The sequence below is a fragment of the Pezoporus wallicus genome, unplaced genomic scaffold, assembly GCF_028554395.1.
Source record: "Pezoporus wallicus isolate ANWC-B61680 ecotype Strahan unplaced genomic scaffold, APGP_CSIRO_Pwel_v1 contig_13480, whole genome shotgun sequence".
NCBI classification, from domain to species: Eukaryota; Metazoa; Chordata; class Aves; order Psittaciformes; family Psittacidae; genus Pezoporus; species Pezoporus wallicus.
The window spans coordinates 197,010-219,234 of NW_026641917.1; the positions used below are offsets into that span (position 1 = coordinate 197,010).

At 54.9% G+C, this 22,225-nt stretch overlaps 2 protein-coding genes across 3 annotated transcripts in view; one reads left to right on the forward strand and one right to left on the reverse strand.

The window, feature by feature from the left end:
* Positions 1-16,669, forward strand: part of ZSWIM5 (zinc finger SWIM-type containing 5) — a 98,427-nt gene extending 81,758 nt beyond the window's left edge. The window contains exons 5-14 of the mRNA XM_057425853.1: positions 2,794-2,973; positions 5,310-5,486; positions 7,839-7,985; positions 8,912-9,049; positions 9,509-9,769; positions 10,188-10,323; positions 11,920-12,077; positions 14,082-14,245; positions 14,530-14,611; positions 15,109-16,669. Of these exons, the coding sequence (XP_057281836.1) occupies positions 2,794-2,973; positions 5,310-5,486; positions 7,839-7,985; positions 8,912-9,049; positions 9,509-9,769; positions 10,188-10,323; positions 11,920-12,077; positions 14,082-14,245; positions 14,530-14,611; positions 15,109-15,971 (2,306 nt within the window). The 3' untranslated portion in view covers positions 15,972-16,669. The remainder of the gene's footprint in view (positions 1-2,793; positions 2,974-5,309; positions 5,487-7,838; positions 7,986-8,911; positions 9,050-9,508; positions 9,770-10,187; positions 10,324-11,919; positions 12,078-14,081; positions 14,246-14,529; positions 14,612-15,108) is intronic.
* A 1,924-nt stretch (positions 16,670-18,593) lies between these two features.
* On the reverse strand, positions 18,594-22,212 carry UROD (uroporphyrinogen decarboxylase). Of its 2 annotated transcripts, none has more exons than XM_057425860.1 (10): positions 22,126-22,212; positions 20,862-20,974; positions 20,700-20,779; positions 20,438-20,500; positions 20,143-20,340; positions 19,738-19,899; positions 19,476-19,613; positions 19,261-19,361; positions 18,926-18,992; positions 18,594-18,765 (listed from the first exon to the last, which is right to left on the reverse strand). In XM_057425860.1, exons 1-10 carry the CDS (start codon positions 22,131-22,133, stop codon positions 18,601-18,603), a joined length of 1,095 nt encoding a protein of 364 aa, XP_057281843.1. In that variant the 5' UTR covers positions 22,134-22,212; the 3' UTR covers positions 18,594-18,600. The 2 variants fall into 2 exon arrangements, with proteins under 2 accessions (XP_057281843.1, XP_057281842.1); XM_057425859.1 differs by lacking the exon at positions 22,126-22,212 and adding an exon at positions 22,004-22,100.
* Positions 22,213-22,225: the final 13 nt, after the last annotated feature.

A 22,225-nucleotide genomic window follows, 5' to 3' on the forward strand; every position in this document is an offset into this window, starting at 1 on the left:
GCATTAGTACTTACGATTAAAGCCTAATTACAGAAAATAGACGAAAAACCAGCTGAAGTGCAGCCTGACCTTAATCTGCCCGCAGACGGGTTTATTTATCTCGGCCACTTGTTTACAGTGGGGAATTTCAGCAGATTAAGCCGGGGAGCGACCCTGTGGGAAACAGGAGAGTTTCTTTGATGGTTTGGAAACTCGGGCGCGGGATCGGGAGCGCGTGGCCTCTCCGGGGCTGGCAGCCGGGACCGCTGGGCTGGGAAGGCTCCGACCTGCCCCTTCCCCCCTCCACCTTGTCCCTGCACCCAGCCCCGTCATCAAAAAGCATTTTTGTTTAGAGGCTTAGCTTAATCGTGATCTGCCGCTTTGTTCCGTGCTTAACCTCCTGCCATCGGAAAGTTCACATGAAGGTTTCTGCAGCATGTGAACAGACGCAGCCTGACCCAGCCTGGCTTGGGACAGGAGTCACTTGTGCTGTCAGCTGATGTCACTTGACCATAGGGCTCAGAAAACCCCTCTTTTCCATCTCTCAGATAACAACTGTGGCCGAGACAGATGCGAATCTCTCCTGCCTCCTTGTCCCCACCTCCCTGCCACATCCGTCGGCAGGAGAGCCCAGGGGCACAGTGTTTTGACAGGCAAGGGATGCCTCAGAGGGCTCCCAAAAATAGGCTGCCAAGTCATGAGGCTTCCGAGGATCATACATTAGCCGAGCTGTGGGAGCCAACAATCCAGTGGGCGCATCCGATTCCTGCGGGTGGCAGTTTTATGCCCTCGGGGTGGCAGTGAGCAGGCGCCCACTGCTCAGCCAAGGGATGGCATCCATAGCCTTAAGGAAGACTCATTTTCTGGTGCTATGACCTAATTTAGTCAAAGATGCCGTGTCCATGCAGCCTCTATGGAGCCTGCGGGAGCCTGGAGTGTGACATAGACCCGCACTGGGAAGAATGGGCCCTGAATGCCCCTGAAGAGATAGACCTTCTCTTGTGCTTGTATTAATCACTGATACTGCAGCTCAGAAGTCTCATTCCTCCTTGTTCATCAGAAAGGAGTGGGGTTTCAATGGGGTTTCCTGGAAGCAGCAGAGCTGAGATGTGGATGGAGCTGGACCATGCAAGGGCTGCTTTGTGTATCTGCTGATCTTCAGTGCCTGTGGTTGCTTTTTGCGTTCCTGGGCGCAATGCTGCTGCCACCATCTGTGTTGTGACACCATGATGTCTCTTCTGCCAAGCCAAGCCATTCCAAGGAGCTGGAGCACGGCCTCTAAGCCTTATTAATGGTTTGAAGCAAAGATGTCCACAAGTCGCAACCATCAGAGGACCCAGGAAATGCACCCCGAAAGCACCACCAAAGCTCAGCTGTAACCCAGAGAAGCAGGGAGTGAAGCTGGATGAGGACATCACTGCTCAGCCTGGTTCTGCCTCACATCTGCCTGTGTCAGAGGTGCAGCCTCGCTCGGAGCTGTTTGGCTCAACTCATGGCTGTGCAGCTGGGAGCTGCCTCACAAAACAGCGAGGGAGGTGGTTTGGGCACGTGGAGGAATCCCATCGCCAGCAGCAGAGCCATATCGGGTCATGTTGTCCTGCTGCTGGCTGTCATTTTGGGATGGGAACATTGGCTCTGGCAGTGATGGAGAGGTGGGGGAGAGCAGCTGGCTGGGTGGGGAGGAGGAAGATGCTCCAGGTCTCTGCTGGGCCTATGGAGGAGAAGCAGGAGAGGGTGTTTCTGTGGCAGGCTAGGCTGTCCTGTGTGTGTGGCAGGCTCCAGTGTGGGCAGAGAGAGGAGCAGCACAGGCTGCTCAGCCCAGGCGGATCCCTGGGGACATTGCGCAGCTATCCCCCCTCCCAGGGCCGGCCCAAGGGAGGGGACATGCTGCACGCTGGCAGCCTTGCAGAGAGGTTTGGGCAGAAACGCCATTAGCTAAAGGGCAGTTCCTGATTTTGTACTTATTTAGGTTGTCGCAGCCCTTTTCAGAGCAGTGGGTGACCCAGGAGAGTCAACAAGGCTCAGCTCACAGCACCAGCGTCAGCCCTGTCTTGTGAAAGGAAGAGCTGGATCTTGATGACGACAGATGACCTTGGGGCTGGGTTTGCCTGTCACGCAGCAGACAGCATCATCAGGCCTGTGAGGTCTCATGACAGGGGTGTCAGCATGGGTGTCCTGCTGATGGGCACCTCTGCTTGCGAGATTGAAGGGCTCACGCCTCGGAGGGTTCTTGCCTGCATGACATCAAGCCAAGTTCCAGGTTCCTCTGCAGGCTCTAGGGGTTATTTGGGATTAAAAACAGAAAAAGGAAAGGAAAGAAAAAAAAAAAGGGGAAGAAAATACACCAAATCGCCTTTTTAAATAGTTGAATGCAAATGTCCTGAAGAACAATGGCAGATGAAATAGAATTCGGAGCGGGCTTTAAAGTACTTGGAACGTGGGTAGGATCAAAATCAGGTTAGTCTTTGGAGATAGAGACTCTGCAGCTTGCCAGAGTGTTTTTAAGCATGCTTTGATGTGTAGTTCAAACACTAGATTTGTCCTGGCAGACAGAAGCACTCACAAATTCATACACAGCCGCTCTCTCCTTCCCTCCTCCCCACTGTCCCCCATCTCAGGAGATTATAATTTAGCTTCATTATGGAGGAGTTTTACTGTATTTAAGAGCTGTGTAAATCCCCCTCCTGGGTCCATGCATTATGCTGAAATGAGTTTACGAGCACCAACAAAACCTTGCGGGCCCTTGAGGCAGCAGAAGAGCTTTGCCCCGTGGGTTCGGTGGTGGCACCTCCTTGATTCCTTGGCTTTGTTTAGGGGCCCTGTGGGTGTGTGTGGTGTTAAACCCGCACTGCAAGCTGGAAGAGAAGTCCTGCTGGCTCCGGCAGCTGCGCAAGTGGGGCGAGATGGATGTGTGTCCCCTGGAAGATGGCAATTACGGTAACGAGCTTCCCAACATCACCAATGCTCTCACGCAGAGCTCTGGTCACAGCCAAGGTGAGTCCGGGCAGGGAGTGGAAATGCAGGCAGGGGTTAGGTCTGGGTCACAACTCACCCCAAAGTCAAGAGACATCAGTTCACCTGTGATGATGTGTCTGGGAGTCATGGGAATGTGAAACGTGTCTTGGAAATGTTTGGGTCTTTGCTGCATCTTGGTGAAGTTGCCTCTATTTTGAGCATCAAATTAGAGGCAGTTCTAAAGCAATTTGACTTTGGGGGAGTTTAGACCCCTATGGTCTGGTTTGTGTATGCAGTTCTACAGAAAACCTGTGCTGCTTGAGTTGGAGGGGAGCTGAGCTTGGAAGCCCTGGCTGTAATGTGGGAGTGAAGAGTTGGAGATGATGCACAGCCCTTTCTCAACCCTTGAGCCTTGCTTATGGGCTGTGATTCAGGTGGTAGATAAGCCGTTAGCCAGGAATGTTAAATGCAGCTCATGTGCAGAGCTCAAACGAAACAATGTAGTTATGGGGTTGTTCCTTCATGCCAAAGTATTTCCTCAACCCCTGACAGAGCATTTGATCCCTTTAAATTTAACCACTTGTCCACTTTACACAACAGGAAGAGGGGAAATGAATTGAAAATTAACTGCTCTTACTGTACCTCCATCTGCTGTGCTGAAATTACTCTCTGGTGTGTTATGTGTGGCAAAAGCGGGAAGAGGAGAGGATGGCAGCTATGCCAGGAAGGAAACTTCACTCTCCTGGGTGGGATTAGGCCCATAGCAGGGGTTCAGGTGGGTGGCCATCCTGCCAACCCAGCCACAGCCAGGACCCCGTGTCCCTGTGTGTCTCCCTGTGCGCATCCTTTGGGAGCAGCTTAAATTAAACCTGGCCTTGCTCCATGTCCCGTGCCAGCCCTGGGACTCCCCCCTGGTGTTCCCAGCTCCACCAAGGATTCACTGTGGCATTCGGGGCAGGTTGCCGGGGCTGAGCAGGTCACTTTATTTAGACAAGCAGGGAGTTTCCAAATCATGGGCCGAGGACATCCCTGTGTCCCTATGCTCCTGTGTCTCCAAGCAGGGGACTGAGAGCAGGATGGATCCTGGAGGTGTCCCGGGGTTAATGTTTGTGTGTATGCAAATACTGCTGCAGATTGCTGCCAGCCTCTTTTATTGCTGAAGGAGAACAGCTGATTCCTGAAATCCTTCCTGGTGAAGTGAGCAGGCTTAGTTCTCTACCTAGCAGCACCTGGTTAATTTCTCTCCACCTTGGGGTGCCTAGAGCATTCAGCCTAATTGCTTGTTGCCATCGTTTCCTTAGTGTGTTTATCCAGCCTCCCTGGATCAGCTTTGAGCAGTGCCTTTTGTTTTTCACTCTTGAATGCTTTTAACTTGGCCTGTCTTGTGGGTTTCAGGACCTAACATTCATCATTGCACCTCCTTTAGGGCTTCCAGTTTTGCAGCCTGCTGGCTGTGTTTGGCTTTCATGATCCGATGTGGCTGGAGCAATAGCAGGATTGCTCCAGACAGGCCTTTTCCTCCTGACAGACCACTTGTCTGATCTGTCTGGACAGTGTGAAACGGTTGTCCAGCATTTGATAGCTTCAAAAACATCAGTGAAGTTACAGAGCAGCTCTGCAGAGGAGCAGACATCTGCTGCAGAGCAACAGTGGGCTTTCAGACGATGCCATCTCCTCCCTTCCAGCCCTCTCACACAGCCTGCAGATGTTGCTAGAATGTGATGGTTCCCCCCATTGCCAGGAGACAGATGAGACACACTCATGTAGTTTCCTTCATGGTTTCATGGAATCCCAGACTGGTTTGGGTTGGAAGGCACCTTACAGCTCATCCAGTTCCAACCCCCTTCCACTAGACCAGGTTGCTTAAAGCCTCATCAAACCTGATCTGGGTCACTGTGGTTTAATGAAGCTGGGAGACTGTGCTGGAGCAGGAGAGTGATGCAAGGCAATAACGCTGAGGAAGCCCAGTCCTGACTCTTGGCACTGAGTGTCACAGGGGTGGGAAGGCACTGCCACATTTCAAGGCGTCAGCCTCGTATGTGACTGGGGATTATCATTGGAAAGCAAACAGATGGGCAGTCCTGCCTCTTTTCGCACCTCTCTGATCAAGGCAGCTATTCTAGCAAGTTACTTTGCAGTGCTGTCTAAGGAGACAGCAGTCTCCATCAGATGGGATGGGCAGCAGAGATATCTAAAGGCAATCTGTCGCAGTGCAGGAGCCAGAGCCCCTGTGCTCAGCTAGCAGTGTCTGGGGTGGGAGCCGGTGGGGCTTTGTTCTCATTGTAAAGACACTTCTGTGCCCAGGGGGTCATGTCTGGAGGCAGGAACAGGCTGCCCCTGCCCCACCAAGGCACTGATTGCTTTTCTCTTTGCAGACTCGTTGGCCAGGCCCAGACGAACCGTGTTCACGCGGGCGATCGAGGGCTGTGACCTGCACTGGCAGGACAGCCACTTGCAGCGCATCATCAGCAGTGACTTCTACGTGTCTCCCTCCTACCAGCGGGAGGGTGAGAGCCTCCTCTTCAACTCCCAGGGGCAGCCGCTGTGGCTGGGTGAGCATCCAAACCTTGCATGGCCTGGGTGGGTAGATGCTAGTGGAGAAGAGCCACCCAAAGCACCAAAAAAGCTTTGGTACCCTGGCTCTTTGAAAGCTTCTGCATCCTAGATTGAAATTACCTCCCTGGCCCTTAGCCTGAGGATAGGGCGAGCAGAAGAGCTTGATGCTTTCCCACACGCCAGCCACAGTCCTTGCAGCAAGTCTCACATCTTTACAGTCTGGGTTCCCCTTGGGCAGCTTGGACCAGGTTCATCGTGTTCTCTTTCATCCTCCCAATATTAGCTGTCCCCATGCTAGCTCTCACTGTTTCCAGTGCAGCAGGGCTGGACAATTAAGTCCTTGAAAGTTGTCTGGAGGGCACAGCTGTATCCTCTGGATTTTTTCTTCCCTGCTCTCACTCTCTCTTTAGTCTTCCCTCAAAGGCAATTAGCAGAGAGTACAATTAAGCCTTGTATGTGTAAGGCACCCTGTACCAGTTAAGCCCAGTACCCTCCTGTGTTGTAGACCTTTAGGCCATGTACCTCAATCCACACAACTTCTCTACTGCAAAGTCATGACCCTGGGTAGATATGCAGACCCTCAACAGCTACATGGCTGGGATGAGAACAAGTGAGATGAAGGGCTTGTGAGTGCTTGGTGTAGCTGTCAGTCCTCAGAGTGACCCCAAAATGGGAAATGCAGGCCCCCAGACCTCTATAAGGTTGGATGCCTCATCCCTACAGCCCAAGAGGTGAATATATGGACATGGGGCTACTCAGAACCCATCACTGCACTGTCATCTGCTCCAGCAGCCAGGATCTGCCATCACCCAGCCAAAGGGGAGAGAGTATTTAAAGTCATCCAGAGATGTGGTTTCTGCAGCAGCTGGCTCTAAGTTGCTAGTAAGGCCAGGAGATAAGTTAAAAAGGACACGTGTGAAGGCTGCTGGTAGCACCGCTGCTAGCTTAGCTGGAGCAGGAGAGGACACTTCTACTCTGGGAAGAGTTCTGCGTAGCTGCAGGCAGCAGGTTTCCTCCCTGCACAGCTGTAGGTAGCAGTGGTAGGTTAGTGCTTCCATGGACTCCATCTAGCAGGGATGTGGAGGCCCCAGCTGCCCTGTCCCTAGCATAATATGGGTTCTGCTGAGCCCTTTGGCCCAGTTGGTTGGTGCGTGTTATTTTTCTGATGTATTTGCTGGGATTTTGGGCTCTGGCTTTCTTGGCACCCCTTCAGGGACTCGGTGCTGGGAGAGGAGTGTGATTCGTCAGCAACTTCAGTGATGAATTCAGCGAGAAGCTGAATATTCCATCCGTTTAGCAAATGAATAGAGGGAGCAACAAGAAGCTCTTTTACAGATGTGTCTGTTCTGAAACCTCTTTCTCATGTATTTCTTGCGGGTGACCTTTGGGATGTGGAAACCCCATTTGTGGGGGTGGTTGTCTGCATTTCCAGAGCTTTCTGAGTTCTTCCAGGAATAGAAATTATCCCTTTACCACAATTTTAGATCTTCATGTTTGCCTTCCCCCGCTCCCTAACCCCCCCCCCCCCCCCCCCCGCCTTGCTAGGACGTTTTGCAAGAAGATGGGATTTTCACTGCTTGTTATGCAGCATGTCATGTCATCTGCTCCTGCTAATTTCTCACTCAGTCATAATCCTCCTCACAGTTGCTTGAGATTTCAGGTGAGCAGTGAGCAGCAGGAGCAGATGAATTCTTAAGCAATTTGAGTCTGGGGGGGGGGGGGGTCATGCAACTGTTCCTAATAATAAAACACCAGGTAGGAGGGCTGCAGAAGAGACAGGGTGTCTGCAGAGCGTGCCCCGTGGAGGTGTTAAGGAAGCAGTTCAAAACATCACCTCCAATCTGCCAGTGCCCCCAGCGCAGGGCTGGATGCACAGCCGTCACCTGTGCCGTGAGAGCTGGGAGAGGTGTTGGATGAGACGCCAGGAAGTGTTTGGGTGCACAGCAGTGAGAGAAATCACCATAAGCCATGTGGATTTTAGGAGAAATGAACGGCAGGGTTGTCACAACCTGGGTTCGGAGCCATCATATTGCAGCAGTAGTGTGTTGGAAATGCTTCCATTAGATAAGGTTTGTGGAGGTGGGGATTTAGGCACTGACGTAGCTGCTGTGGGTTGAACGTGGTAGGAGTCCTGTTAGTATTCCTGGTAGGTATCCCTGCCAGGAGGAAGAGAAAGGGATGAATTCAAGACAAGGAGCAGGAGTTTAGCAGGGGCTTGGGGAAGATCAGAAGAAGAAAATGCCCTGAAGCCTGATGCTAGCAGGTTTTCACCCCTGATCAGGACCATTCTATGAATTTCTGTGCCCCTGTGGCTCAGCCATGCCCCTGTGTTTGTCCTTGCCTTGCAGAACACGTCCCAACCGCCTGCGCTCGGGTGGATGCCCTGCGCTCCCATGGCTATCCCAGAGAAGCTCTCCGACTAACTGTTGCCATAATCAACACCCTGCGACTGCAGCAGCAAAGGCAGCTGGAGATATATAAGCACCAGAAGAAAGGTATGAGTGGAGCTCTGGGAGAAGTGTCTCACGAGGTCTGGCTGGAGTGTCTCAGTTGGTTGAAAATGTCTTCTCCACCTCGGAGAGAAGTGCTGCCCCATCCAGAGCAGCAGAGGTTGATGTTGGGCACTGCTGTATGATATTACTCACACCCTAGAAAGGCAAACCGATGCATCTGGTTGCTTGAGCCAACGTGTTGGTACCCACATGCTAAGGACAGAGGGGCCCATGTGCTGTCTTTAGGCTGCTGGAGTAGGGACGTTCGTGTTCCCACTGTCGCTGTGACTTGTTGCCTATAAGGATTGCACAGCAAGTGATGCCTGCATTAAAGAGCTGCAGTAACTGGCTGCGAGTGTTACCTCCACCTTGCATTTGCTGAATAAATTGTTCCAGGAGGTAAGCCCAGTGTTTCTCCTGTTGCAATTGCAGTTGGCAGGGAGCTGGGGTCAGTTACTGCAGTACTGCTGGTGATCAGTGACTTCTGAACCTTGGCAGCTTGAGAACATCAAAAGATGGAGCCTTTGAGACTCACTGGGAATCTTTGTCATCTCCAGAGAGATTTCTGCTAGTGTTTCCAAAACATTCAGGCTACCATTGCAAAGGAGTCCATAACTCTGACTTTATAAACTCCATCTTGGGTCTCTGCAGTCCCTCATGTCCTCCTGGTACAGAGAACAAGCCATTGCACCTTAAGGGGCCTTAGGAGCATGTTTTATTGTTGGGTGCCTGCTCCTTCTGATGTCTGGCAGTGTGCATGGTGGCTGCTCCTTGCCCTTGTGAACTACCATGCCAGAGTTGGCCCTGGAGGTCCCTAAGTCCAGGCTATGGGGTAAGAAAAGGCCGCTCTGGTCTCAGGGACTCCTGTGGGTGCAGAACCTGTCTTTAAATTCCTCACTCTTACAGTCTTTCTGTTCCATGTTTTGCAGAGCTGCTGCAGCGAGGAGCGACAACCATCACTAACTTGGAGGGCTGGGTAGGCCACCCACTGAACCCCATCGGCTGCCTCTTTCTCACCCTGACCGAAGCTTGTAGATTAGAAGAGGAAAACTGCCTTGAAATTTCAGGTACCCAGTGCTCCTCCTGGCTCCTTCCTGGTGGCTGCTGCTGAACTGAGCCTGGGGGGCAGACCCTGGGCTAGGACTGGGGCTCAGGGCTCCTGGGCTCTGAATCCCCCCCTCTCTGTGCCTTTGCAGGAGCAGTGAGGACAAGAGCTGCAGTGCAGAGAGCAGGAGTTAGTGGCCCTGAGGGTTTGCAGCCAAAGCAGAGCAGGAGCGCAGCTTAGCAGAGCTGGCCCAAGGCATGCTGGCCCATGGGAAGGCTCTGGTGTCAGATCCCATTGCACATCTCAGGTCTTCTGCATCTCCTAGTGAGAGCAGGAAGGAGGGTGAAGCCCACATCTCCCACAGGGAGCTTTTATCCATCATGGATGACTGAAGGCAGGCAGCAGAGAGGTGTGGGTCTTTGCTTCTGAAGTTGAGAGGTTTTTCTCTCTAACCCTGCTGCATCTCTTTCCCCTCTTCCAGATGCTGGGGACTCCAAACCGCCAGTGTATCAACACGTGCCCGTTGCGACCAGCAGCCAAGACAGTGGCGAGTCCTACCTGTCCCTGGCCTTAGAGGTGGCCCTGATGGGGATGGGTCAGCAGAGAGTGATGCCTGAAGGTCTCTACGCCCAGGACAAGGTGTGCCGCAATGAGGAGCAGATCATTGCCCGGCTGCAGGACCTGGAGCTGGACCCCGTGCTGGTGCAGACCTTGCGGAAGCAGTGCATCTTGCTGCTGGAAGGTGGGGGCTTGGTCCATCCCAATGGCTTCTGTGTCTTAACTGAGTATTGGTAACACCTCCAGGGTGCCCTTTTATACCTGGCTGACCCCATCCTGGCTTCTGAAGGTGAGGCGCTGAGTCTGTAGGATGGTTGCTCTGCCCCATCATCTGGCAAAGCAAGGGTTTGCTGACATCCCTGGAGTGATACCACCTCAGAGGCAGGATGGAGAAGGGTGCTAAGCCCAGGACCTTGGTTTCTGAGGGATTTTGACCTGAAAAAGGTCTTTAGAAAAGGAAAGAGCAGCTCTTTGCCCTGGGTCCAGCTTGAGTAATGCACCAAGCAGCTGCTGAGCAGATCCTCAAAGCTTTGGAACGGTGCAAACCCCAGACACAGATCCTGCTGTGCTAGTTATGGCTGATGGGCTCTGCTTCTGCCTAGGTGGTCCCTTCAGCGGCTTGGGAGAAGTCATCCACCGTGAGAGCGTCCCCATGCACACCTTTGCCAAATACCTGTTCTCTGCCCTGCTGCCCCACGATGCAGACCTGGCGTACAAGCTGGCTTTGCGGGCCATGAGGTTGGTGCATGTTTGATTCTATCTCTGCCCCCTTTTTGCCTCTCTCCTATGCTCTGATGGGAATCCAGGACGCTTTGGAACTGTAGAGCAGGGATGGAGTAGATGGAGGCTTGGGGCTTGCCATCCCTGGGATTTTGAGTGTATAGGTCCACCTGGGCACAGCAGCAGTGCAAAGAGACTTCTGCTCTCCATTTGGGTGACTCCTGGTTTTCAAGCCCAATCCATAGGGATTTGCAGGGGTCTGCTGGTCCAGCCCTCTGGCCAGCCCCTTGCCCCAGGCTGCTCCATCCTCTGCTGGGCAGGTCCCAGGCACACAGGCTGTTATCCCAGGACAGACAGGCAGATGATTTGCCCCTGGCTCCAGGATGTCGCAGAGCCAGGCACAGAGCACAGTCACACTCTCTTCTCCATAAAAGTCCAGTTTCATCTCTGGGCCTGGGGACACAGCTGCCCCACATCCCTCCCTGGTGTGTGACACACCTCAGACATCAGCCTGTGGACTGCAGTTTTTTGGCAGGGGCTGGATGGTTCTAGAACAGGCTTGAACGTCCCAAATGAATCAATGCTTTTGAAGGACCATCAGCCCCAGAGCAGCCCTCTCCCTCCAACACTATTAAAAGTTCCAGCTCAGAGCATCATCTTTCTTGTGACATTTTCTTGGCAAAATGAGCCATCTCTCCCCAAGACTTAGGGAAATTTGGAAATTCCCCTGTCCTGGGAAGAGCTGCTCAGGAGGACAACCAGTAGCCAAGGGCCTCTGCTGTGTCTGGGGCCATCAAACAGGAGTAGGAACGAGTGTCCACGGGGTGCACATTGTTCCCTTGTCATCTGTTAGAGCCTGTCCCCTGCTCACAGCCAGGACTCTCTGTGTTGAGGTGTCTCTGACCTGGGCTGAGAAGGTTGGGCTTCTGCTGCCCCATGGTTATACCCCAAGCCTGCAATCAAGGGCAGCAGAGATGGCTGGATGCTCTCCATGTCCAAGGAAACAAATGCCCTCCTGCACACCTTGGCTGGTCATCACGTTAGTGACACCAGCAGCAGTTCAGGGGTATAAGAGCCAACATGGTTTTGACACCATGACCGGCGGTGTGAGACTCCTGCTCCCCTTCCTTAGGCTTCCTTCTCCCCTGGGTTTTCCAGGCTTTCAGATATCCCCTACAAGAGCAGGTAACCTAACCCGTCTGCGGAGGCCCTGGGGAAATCTGCTGCTGCTTCTGATCATAACTGGGCATTTTAAGAAGAACCAGATGATAAAGGCAGAGGCTCTGCCGGGCACTCTGACATGAAAGGAGCAGGGAGGGAGGAGGGAATTTGCTTTCTGGTTGTTTTTTTTTTTTAAGGCTTGTACTTTTCCTTACAAGTTTGTAAGTCACTTCACGGATCATTCTCTTCCTTTCAAGTCAGCCTGAGATTGATCCCTATGCCCATGTGTTGAGCATGCAGCCTCGGGAGCCCCACGCATGCACAGCAGCAGGATGCTTTCAAAGGTGTTGCTGCAGGCAGCCCCTGCCTCACCTCACCAGCTCCTTGGGGAGAAGGGGGCGATGCTGGGGCTAAGCTGGGGTCTGATGTTGCCTTCTCCTGTTTGCCCTTCAGGTTGCCCGTGCTGGAGACCACAGCCCCGTCCGGCGATGTCACTCACCCCCATCACTTGGTCTCGGTGGTCCCCAGCAGGTACCCACGCTGGTTCACCCTGGGGCACCTGGAGTCGCAGCAGTGCGAGCTGGCCTCCACCATGCTCACGGCAGCCAAAGGTTGGTGGGGACCTTGAATCTGAATGTGAACCTGGGATAGAGGTGATGGGACAATGCTGCACAACAGCATCAAAGGGATTTTCCTGGAGAGAAGAGGGAGCTCCTGCTTCTGATCCCTTGAGTACTGGCAAAGTCCAGCTCAGTGCCCCTGGCACTGTCCCACGTAGAGCACAGTAAGCTGGCCTCAGAGCAGTGCACCAGAGTCTGGGACCCCCAGGGCTCTTGTCCCATAGGGCCCCAAGGCTCATATTCTGGCAGGGCAGGACAGGAGGCTCTGCGGAGATGCAGGCAACCCTGCAGGGATGCCAACCACAGCGCTGCGGATCCTGGGTTCTGTCCCTGGGTGATGCTGGACCATTCCTGTCCCACAGCATGGTCAGCTGCCAGGTCAGCTAGTCCTGCCAGGCATGTTGTAGGTTCATGCCATGGTTTAGTTTGAAGCTGCTTATCCTTTTACCTCTGCTTTGTCTCTTTCTACCCTGTAGTAATGATCTTACACAGGTTGTAAGAGGGAGAATACCTCCCTGTGCACCAAACTATGTGTGGCTTTCGGCAGGGCAGGAGATGGGGCCAGCTGTGCTGGATGGGGTACCTTGGTCCCAGCCACAAGGGACTCGTAAAACATCTCCTCACTCAGGCCTCTTCGGTCACTGCCCAGGCACAATGATGAAGGCAAGCACAGGCTTTTCATTAAACATCTAGGCTCACTGCCTTAGCATCTTCTTCCTCACTGCTGCTTTTCCAGGGCTGATGTCCTGATGGAGAGCTTGTACCTGGTTTGTCCTTTAGTTTCTTCCACCCTTCCAGTGCCTAACAGCAAATGAGGTTTTTATGCCAGGGGTGTAGGGCTGTTGGATTGCATCTGTTTTTTCCCACCATCCCCTTCTTCAGGTGTCCCCCACCACAGCATGTCCCTGTGTCCTCAAGGCCTCTCTTGCCTATGCCCCCACAAGCTATTTTAGGGAGGCAAGTGGCTGCTGTGGGTGGCAGGAGATACCTTTAGCTGTTTGTCACCCAAGATGTCTCTGTGTACCCAGGTGCAGCACTGGGTCCTTCAGACTGTTGTGTGTTACTTGGTTTTCTTTGTGTAAGGTTCATCTGCTTAATTTAGAGCTATGAGAGTAGAAACATGAACCTGGAACAAAGCAGGGAGACCTAATATGACTTGTTGGTATCTCTGGTCTGCAGCCATGCCAAAGGTCCCTTTCCACACTCTGTGTCCCACAGGGTCTGACAGGAGGATTTCCCAGGCCAGATACAGCATCATAATACTAATATGCCTTGATGGGTCCCTCTTCCAAGATCCTGCCCATTTCCCAATGCCGTCACATACCCTTGTAGCACCCATGGCTTCCAGTGACAGGAGACCCACAACATCACTGAGTGTTGTGCCAGGAACCCCCTTCTTTGGGGGTACCTCAGCCTCTCTCAGTTGTGAGAGCTGTGTGTCTGACCTGGGACATCCAGGACCAAGCCACAGTGTACCTGGGTGGCCCTGGCCCAGCCTTTGATAGCTTTGCAGAGGGAAGGGACTTCCTGATCAAGACAGTATGTGTACAGGAAGCAGCTTTTCTTCTTTTTACTGTTTCTAAATGAAGAATGACCTTTCTGCAGCCGTTCAGCACTGGGCATCTCCCCAAACCCCTCCTTTGTTGGGAACAGTCTGCTTTACAGCTGTCGAACCCAGGGTAGAACATCCAGGTGCCTGGAAACGTCTGCTAATGCTCCAGGATGTGTCTGGGATCACTCAGGCTTGTTTGTTCTCTCTGTGAGAGGATGTTCTTGAGCGAGGATGGGTGCTGTAAGATGTGTCACCTCCCGGGGAGGACACTTCATTTTGCTGTTGGACTGCAGGGCTTGATCCAGCATCCCTGTGCATCCCTCCGCATGGGTGTCCAGAGGGGCTGAAGGGGTTGTTTAACCACTCGGTGCAGGCAGGAGATGGGGCTAGAGGGGAAGCTGGTGGGAGGCTGAGCCCATCTGATTGTTCTTGCCTACACCCAGGAGACATGCTGCGCCTACGCACGGTGCTGGAGGCCATCCAGAAGAACATCCACTCTTCCTCCTTGATCTTCAAGCTGGCTCAGGATGCGTTCAAGATCGCCACGCCAGCCGACAGCAACTCAGACACAACGCTGCTCAACGTGGCGCTGGAGCTGGGACTCCAGGTATGGGGTGGCACTGGGAATGCTGGTGGCCCTTCTCCCCCATGTGCTTTGGCAGTGGCACTGGTGATGGTCTTCCACCAAGCAGGGTGTCCCCTGTGGAAGGGGTCAATTCCTCCCTGAGCAGGGGAGCTCAGGCCTGGGAGGCCCCTGTGCCTGATGCAGTTTGGGTGGAGGCGAGGCAGCACTGGGGAGCCGGTAGCCAGGTGGGACAGAGGGATCTTTGGGGAGCACCACTGTGTTGGGTGCCCTGTGGGGCAGCCAGTCACCCCGAATTTGCCTTGCAGGTGATGCGCATGACCCTGTCCACCCTCAACTGGCGGCGGCGGGAGATGGTGAGGTGGCTGGTGACGTGCGCTACCGAAGTGGGTGAGTGCCTTGCCATGCTAGGGAGACCCAGCCTGCATGCGATGGGAGGGACCCTAGGGTCATTCATAGCCCTGTGCATCTGAGCTCTTTTGGGCCTCCCACTTATAGAATCACAGGACAGTTTGGGTTGGAAGGGACCTTAAAGCTCATCCAGTTCCAACCCCCTGCCATGGGCAGGGACACCTTCCATTAGAGCAGGTTGCTACAACTCCCTGTGTCCAATCTGGCCTTGAACACTGCCAGGGATGGGGCAGCCACAGCTTCTCTGGGCACCCTGTGCCAGCGCCTCAGCACCCTGTGTAACTGGATGCACCTCAGAGCTGGCAGGGATAGGGCCACAGCAGTGGCCAGGTACAGGGCTGGGACAGGTCCCACCTCTGCCTGTCCCCTTCTGCCCTGTCCCTGCTTTGCCCTGGCTTTTGTCCTGGGACTTGGAAGAGCTCTGTGATCTGAGCCAGGCTCCAGGGCTGTGTTGTGACCCCAGTGTTTTCTTGCAGGGGTGAGGGCCCTGGTGAGCATCCTGCAGAGCTGGTACTCGCTGTTCACTCCCACGGAAGCCACCAGCATTGTGGCAGCCACAGTGATGTCCCACAACACCATCCTGCGCCTGAGCCTGGACTACCCGCAGCGGGAAGAGCTGGCGAGCTGCGCCCGCACCCTGGCCCTGCAGTGTGCCATGAAGGACCCCCAGAACTGCGCCCTCTCCGCCCTGACCCTCTGCGAGAAGGACCACATCGCCTTTGAGACCGCCTACCAGATCGTCATCGACGCCGCCTCCACCGGCATGACCTATACCCAGCTCTTCACCATCGCCCGCTACATGGAGCACCGGGGCTACCCGCTCCGGGCGTTCAAACTGGCCTCGCTGGCCATGACGCATCTCAACCTGGCCTACAACCAGGACACGCACCCAGCCATCAACGACGTGCTCTGGGCCTGCGCCTTGAGCCACTCTCTAGGCAAAAACGAGCTGGCGGCCATCATCCCACTGGTGGTGAAGAGCGTGCACTGTGCTACGGTGCTCTCGGACATCCTTCGCCGCTGCACCATGACGGCCCCAGGGCTGGCCGGCATTCCCGGCCGCAGGAACTCGGGAAAGCTGATGTCCACCGACAAAGCCCCACTGCGGCAGCTGCTGGACGCGACGATAAGCGCCTACATCAACACCACTCACTCCCGGCTCACTCACATCAGCCCACGGCACTACGGGGAGTTCATCGAGTTCCTCAGCAAGGCCAGGGAGACCTTCCTCCTGGCGCAGGACGGGCACATACAGTTTGCCCAGTTCATTGACAATCTCAAACAAATCTATAAAGGCAAGAAAAAACTGATGCTGCTGGTGCGGGAGCGGTTTGGGTGAGCCCCGGCCCCTGCCATGCTCACTGGCAGGGTCCGGCCACAGCAAGGGGACTCGGGAGAGAAGAAGGAAGGAAAGCAGAGATCACCTTCCCCCCCATCGGCAGAGGCTGCTCTGTTCTGGTCTTTTTGTTTCTTCTTTTTTGTTTGTTTGTTTTCTTTTGTTTGTTTTCTGTTTTTAATTTTATTTCCTTTCTTGGATTTAACCATTTCACACGCTGAGAGGATCCAGAGATTCCTTGGGCACAAACCAAAAGGCAACCACGGGGAAAAAGGATGGTTCACTCAGCCCCCTGCCCTCCCTTGCCAATACCAAAAGCTAACCTGGAAATCTAATACCTCTTTCCTGAAGGAAGCGGTCGCTGGAGGGATCCGAAGGTTGCAAAGTGCAGAAATCGTTAAATTTACATGGGGAATTCAAAATAAATAAGAGAAAAAAATAAAGAAGAGCGAGCAAAGAAACCTGCGACACTAGAACCTCATGCGTCACCAAAAGCGATGGCTTTGCAGAGCGCTTCTCCCGCCCGCCCGAGACATGCAAACTCCTCTATTTGTGAAGATACTTCAATAAAACAAGTTAAAGTAACTGTTCTCAGGGATTGCTTACTAAAAGTAACACAAAAAAGAAAAAAAAAAAAGCATTTATGATACTGTAAATACTATAGTATATGTGTCAATTATTAAATTGTAAAGTTATAATTATTTATAATTCTGTCTTTTATTTGGGGGATACTTGAAATTGTCATGGGCTGGGGCGATTATTTTTATTATTGCTATTATTATTATTGTTATTATTATTATTATAACTATTATTTAAAAAAACACACAAAACAAAAACCACAGACAAAAAGAGGAGGAGGCACGCGAACGTTTCTCAGGTCCCCACGGCATCGTCGGCAGCGAGAAGGGTGTGGGGGGAGGCGAATGTCGACTCACAGCCCTGGGACGGACGAATGGACAGGTGGATGGACAGAAGGAAGGAGGAGCAGCAGCCCAGCGCTTGAGGACAGTGAAGGAAGGGGCTCGGGGGACGCTCGCTCGGACACACATGGATGCTGGGGATGGAGGACACGAGCCCATCGCCTCGCACACACCGTCTCCCACGGGCGCAGGGGTGCGAGGTGCTTGGGCAGGCAGGTGGGCACCAGGGCTGCTGGCTCCTGGGGAGGGAGCAGGAGCAAGCACTGTTTGGCTTCCCAGCTTCGTGGTGCAGCCAATGCTTGGTCCTTCCTGGCTTTGCTCCATGCCAGGGGCAGACTTTCCAGACCTGGGCTGGCAGCTCTTTGGTTTTGGTTCATTTCTTTGCCAGTGGGTCGGGATGGCTGGGGGGGGGCAGAGCCAGTCTGGATGGTGACTTATAGTTAGAGAATGTGGGCTAGATATCTGCTGTCTGGTTTGACTTCTACTTTTTTGGCAAGTGACTTGTGTCCGCGGTCCGGCCAGGAAACCAATTGTACTCGGTCTGTGTCGCCACCAAACTAGCGGTCTTCAACCAGTCTGTTTCTCTCTTTTTTTCCTCCTTTCTTTACTTTTACTTTTTTGTTTTGCGTGCGTGTATGTGTGTGTGCGACCTTCATCTGATGTTTAATAATAAAAGGGATGAACGTTACTGCCTGTATCTCTACTGCCTTTCTCTGAAGTTGGAGGGGTCACCATGCTTGCTGGGTGGCCGGGTGTCAGCAGGTCCCTGCCCAGCTTGGGACACTGCCCCATCCATGCCAGCTAGAGCAGTGTTGGTGGCCACATCTTGATCCGTTCTACAGACAGCCTGGACCGCAGTGAGTGTGCTGCAGTGTGGGATGGGGTGGTATGGAATCATAACTCAGGGGTTTTGGGTGCTGGCAGCAGGGTTGCTGCTTCCCACAGGGTTTGCTGAGCCCCAGGCAGACTTTGCCCAAGGATCAGAGGAGACAGATAAGGAGGGAAGAGATCTCCAGGACAAGCGGGATGGTCCCAAAGAGTCTCTGGGAGCTGGAGGAGGATTATGGCAGTGCTTTGGCCACAGTGTTTTTGCTGCGATCCCAGCCAGTGTGGCAGGGTGCTGGTGGTGGTACTGTCTGCAGGCTCCTGCCATGTGGCTGGCTGTCCCCTAGGTGAGTCCTGATGGGTCTCCCACCCACTAAATGATGCCCTGGTTTAATGCCATGTTGCCTATTCCCACATGAGCAGTACAGCGGCATTGCTTATGTCAAGCCTGCGGCAGTGGTGCGTTATGAGTGCCCAGCTCCCAGCCTCAGGCAGCTCCCCTCCCCTGTCAGAGCTGAGTGCATCCATAGTGCCAAGAGATGCCTATTGTGCTCTGGGTTCACACCCTCTCTTGCCACCCCTTGGCACAATACTGTGCAGCCTGGCCAGGACAGGCATCCCCCCCCTACTTTGCTATCATCCCAGTTTCCCCATTCTGACCTGCAGGACACGGCTCAGGGGCTCCCCCTGACTTCACATGCCCCACTGCCAGGCTGCCATCACTGCCCCTCTCCTCCAGGGCTGTCCAATTCCCATCCCCCCAGCCAGAGCCACACGGCTGCTGTGGAGAAGGTGCTGGTTTAATACTGCAGCCCAGCCTGGAGCCAGCCCTGTGACAACACGCTACTTGAGGCGACTGTGCCCAAATCAGAGTCCTGTCCCCAGGCTCAGCTGTGTTTGTTGATGTGGCGGGAATGAGCATGCACAGCCTCCACAAAGGCACCCACGTGCTCAGGGCTCATGTCAGGGTAGAGGCCATGGCCCAGGTTGGCAATGTAGCGTTGCGTCCCAAAACCCTCCAGCATCTTCTTCACCAGCTCACCAATCTTCTCCTGTAGGCACAGTAGGAAACCACTCATCAATCCCACCAGTCACCAGCCAGCCTGGGGGACTGCTGGGACACGAGCCAGCAATGCAGGTGGGGAAACTGAGACAGGAGGCCTTTAACACAGGCTAGAACTAGCCCAGTTGCTGGCAGTGGCCACAGCTTACCTTGGGTGCATAGAGAGCACAGGGATCTAGGTTTCCTTGCAGGGTGACATCTTTCCCTATCTGTGCACTGCAGCAAAGAGGAAGCAGGTGAGTTGTTGCATGTGGTACAGAGACTGGGAGCAGCCAGGTGCCTGCAGCCCCCACCTCAGCACACTTTAGGAGTGCTCAGTCTAGCCCCTGTTTGCTGTGAGCATCACGTAGCATGGGGGCCCAACTATCCCCACTGCTGGACCAGCACTCTCCAAGCCTGGGATGACTCAGGTCAGAGGAAGAAGTGAGGGTACACCCAGCCTAAGGTGCTGCCCAGGCACCTGAGTGCGTTGCCACAGTCTTACCGAGCTTCCTGGGGCCGGATGGTCCAGTCAAGACCGACCACCTCGTAACCAGCATGGGCCAGGTCACGCAGTGCATAGTGTGCATCCTTTGCAAAGATGATCTGGAGAGGGAGGAGACAGGCAGTAACTCTGCTGTGGGTCAGACAGGTACCAAGGGTTGCGCCATGTCCGGCAGCCCCCAGATGTCAGGGTCAATCCAGGCAGCCCCAGCTCACCATGGGCACCAGGGGCAGCGCCTCCTCCTTCAGCTTGCTCTTGACACCCTGGGCGATGTCTCGGATGTAAGGCAGGGCAAAGTCCTGGAACTGCTCCGGGCCCAGGTGCCCCGCATGGGACTCAAATAGCTGGAGTGCCTGCCAGGAAAACGGGCATGGGAGAGCTGCACCTCAGCCCCTCCTCCTGCTTTCAGAAGCTGGACGGTCTCTGCTTCCTGTCCCCAGTCCCTGCCTGGCCCTGTCCCCATGCCCCAGGACTCACCTGCGCTCCAGCAGCCACCTGCCCCACCAGGTAGTCAGTGATGACATCGGCCAGCAGCCGCAGCAGTCTGTGGCTTGCCTCGGGGTGCTGGTAGAGCCAGCTCTTGGCCTTGGCCATTGTAGTGGAGCCACCACCTTCGATCATGTAGGACATGAGCGTCCACTGTGGGAAGGAGTAAAGTGAGGACAGCGATGGAAGAAGACAGGAGGGGCTGGTCACAGTGCTGAAGGTAGGACCTCTGAGCACCCCAGAGCCTGGGGTACAGCTTCTCCTGCATTGACTGTCCCCTACGTACACACCCCTCTAGCAGCCACAGCTCTGGGGGTGTCATGGCTGGTGTCACTTCAGAAGAAAGAGCAGAGAAGCCCAGATAGGAAAGCCACATGGAGGAGCCACATCACTTACAGGCGCCCCAGAGAAGCCGATGAGGGGTACCCTGCCCTCTAGGCTGTGTCGTGTCAGTGTTATGGCCTGGAAGACGTAACCCAGCTCTGCAGTCACATCCACCTTCTGTCGCAGTTTCAGCAGATCCTCCACCTCCTTCAGGGGCTCTGTGAACGTGGGTCCTTTGCCAGGGACCATGACAACCTCCATGCCCAGTGCCTGGGGACAGCGAAGAATGGAAGAAGCAGGAATGGGGTGGCCCTCAATCCAGTCCCTTTCCCAGCCACTGCTCCCCACCACCACCTATAGCTCTCACCTGGGGTACCACCAAGATGTCAGAGAAGATGATGGCAGCATCCAAGGGAAATCGTCTGAGTGGCTGTGGAAGGGAAGATGCAGCATCAGTGAGGGGCTGGGATACCCTTCCCCATGGAAGACCTGGACAAGCACATGGGCAGCAGGGTCCCCAAGGGCTGCAAAACTTACTGGGGCCACCTGGGGTGACCAGACCCAAGGTTACTCCCCAACCCCTTCTGGGTGGCAAGAGGGGACACACAGAATCCCCAGAGGATGCTCACCTGCAGTGTCAGCTCACAGCACAATTTGGGACTCCGGCAAGTGGCAAAGAAATCCTGTGCTGCCCGGGTCTCCCGAAACTCTGCAAAGGACCAGCACGAGCATTATGGGGTGTGTGCTGGGCCACCCTTGCTGTGCCCCTCCATACCCCTCCACCCGCTCACCAGGCAGGTAGCGCCCAGCCTGCCGCATGCACCACACTGGGGTGTGCTCTGTCTCCTCCCCACGTGCTGCTCGCAGGAACGTGTCATTCTTCAGCTTGGGGAAACCCTTGGGGCTGTGGATGAAAGAGCAGATGTGGGCTGTCACCCACGAGGGCTCTAAGTGCCCTGCCAGATCCCCACTACCTGGCTGGTGACCCCACGAAAGGGCTTGTGCCCAGCAGTGACAAATGCTCCCCATCATGGTCCAGAGCCCTCTCCTGCTTGGGACTAGGGGGGGCCTCCACAGGGGGAGGCAATACCCAGCCCAGGGGGCCATGAGATTAAGTTATCATGGCCAGCAGCTGCTCCCGCCTGGAGAGATTTGGGTCCATTCCTGCCACTGATGTCCCCAGCTCCTATCTGTGCTGTGCAGCCCATGGTGACAACCACGTGTCCCAGCCTCCCCCTGCAGTGCCTCTGCTGAGGGGGTGCTGGAGCCTGGCCTGCCATAGGGATGGGACCCCAGGAAACACGGGGGGTGGCCAGCACCATCCTGCTGTGACCAGCCAGGGCCACAGGGACAAAGCGCCCAAAACACCCAGTGTGGGACCAGTCACTTCAGTGACTGCAGGACCAGTGGCCCGGCTGACCCATCCCAGGGCAGGATCAGTGCTCCTAGTGCCTCACCAATGACCCACCTCCACACCAGAATCCCCAGCACAGGACCCCAGTGCCACAGCACCCATATCCCCAGTGCCACACCAGTGTCCCCAGCACAGGACCCCAGTGCCACAGCACCCGTATCCCCAGTGCCACACCAGTGTCCCCAGCACAGGACCCCAACGCCACAGCACCCGTATCCCCAGTGCCACACCAGTGTCCCCAGCACAGGACCCCAACGCCACAGCACCCGTATCCCCAGTGCCACACCAGTGTCCCCAGCACAGGACCCAAATGCCACAGCACCCATATGCCCAGTGCCACACCGGTGTCCCCAGCACAGGACCCCACTGCCCCAGCACCATCCCCAGTGCCACACCAGTGTCCCCCGTGCAGGCCCCACTGCCTGCCCCCCCTCACCGCACCAGAGGACCAGGGAGGGGGTCAGGGATGCGGACCCAGGCTCCCCCGCCCCGTCGCCCTCCCTGGTCCCGGTTACTCACAGGAGCCGCTCGCCGTCCTCCATACTCCCGCGCCGTCCCCAGCCTCCCCGCGGCCTCCTAACGCGTCCCGCCCCCGTCCCGCCCCGCTGGCACCATCTTGCCGTAGTCCCGCCCCTCCGTACACCGCCATCTTGTCCCGCCCCCTTTACACCGCCATCCTGCCAGGCTTCCCGCTGCTCCATACGCCGCCATCTTGCCCCGTTCCTCGCCACACGGGCGCTG

Bases quoted from the DNA above. Each gene is read 5' to 3' on its own strand.
- UROD (XM_057425859.1), bottom strand. From the start codon at position 22,026: ATGGAGGACGGCGAGCGGCTCCT. The intron at 20,341-20,437 runs GTGAGAGCTATA...CGCTGTCCCCAG, and splicing joins ACATCTTGGTGGTACCCCAG to GCACTGGGCATGGAGGTTGT. The intron at 19,614-19,737 runs GTGAGTCCTGGG...TTTTCCTGGCAG, and splicing joins AGGTGGCTGCTGGAGCGCAG to GCACTCCAGCTATTTGAGTC.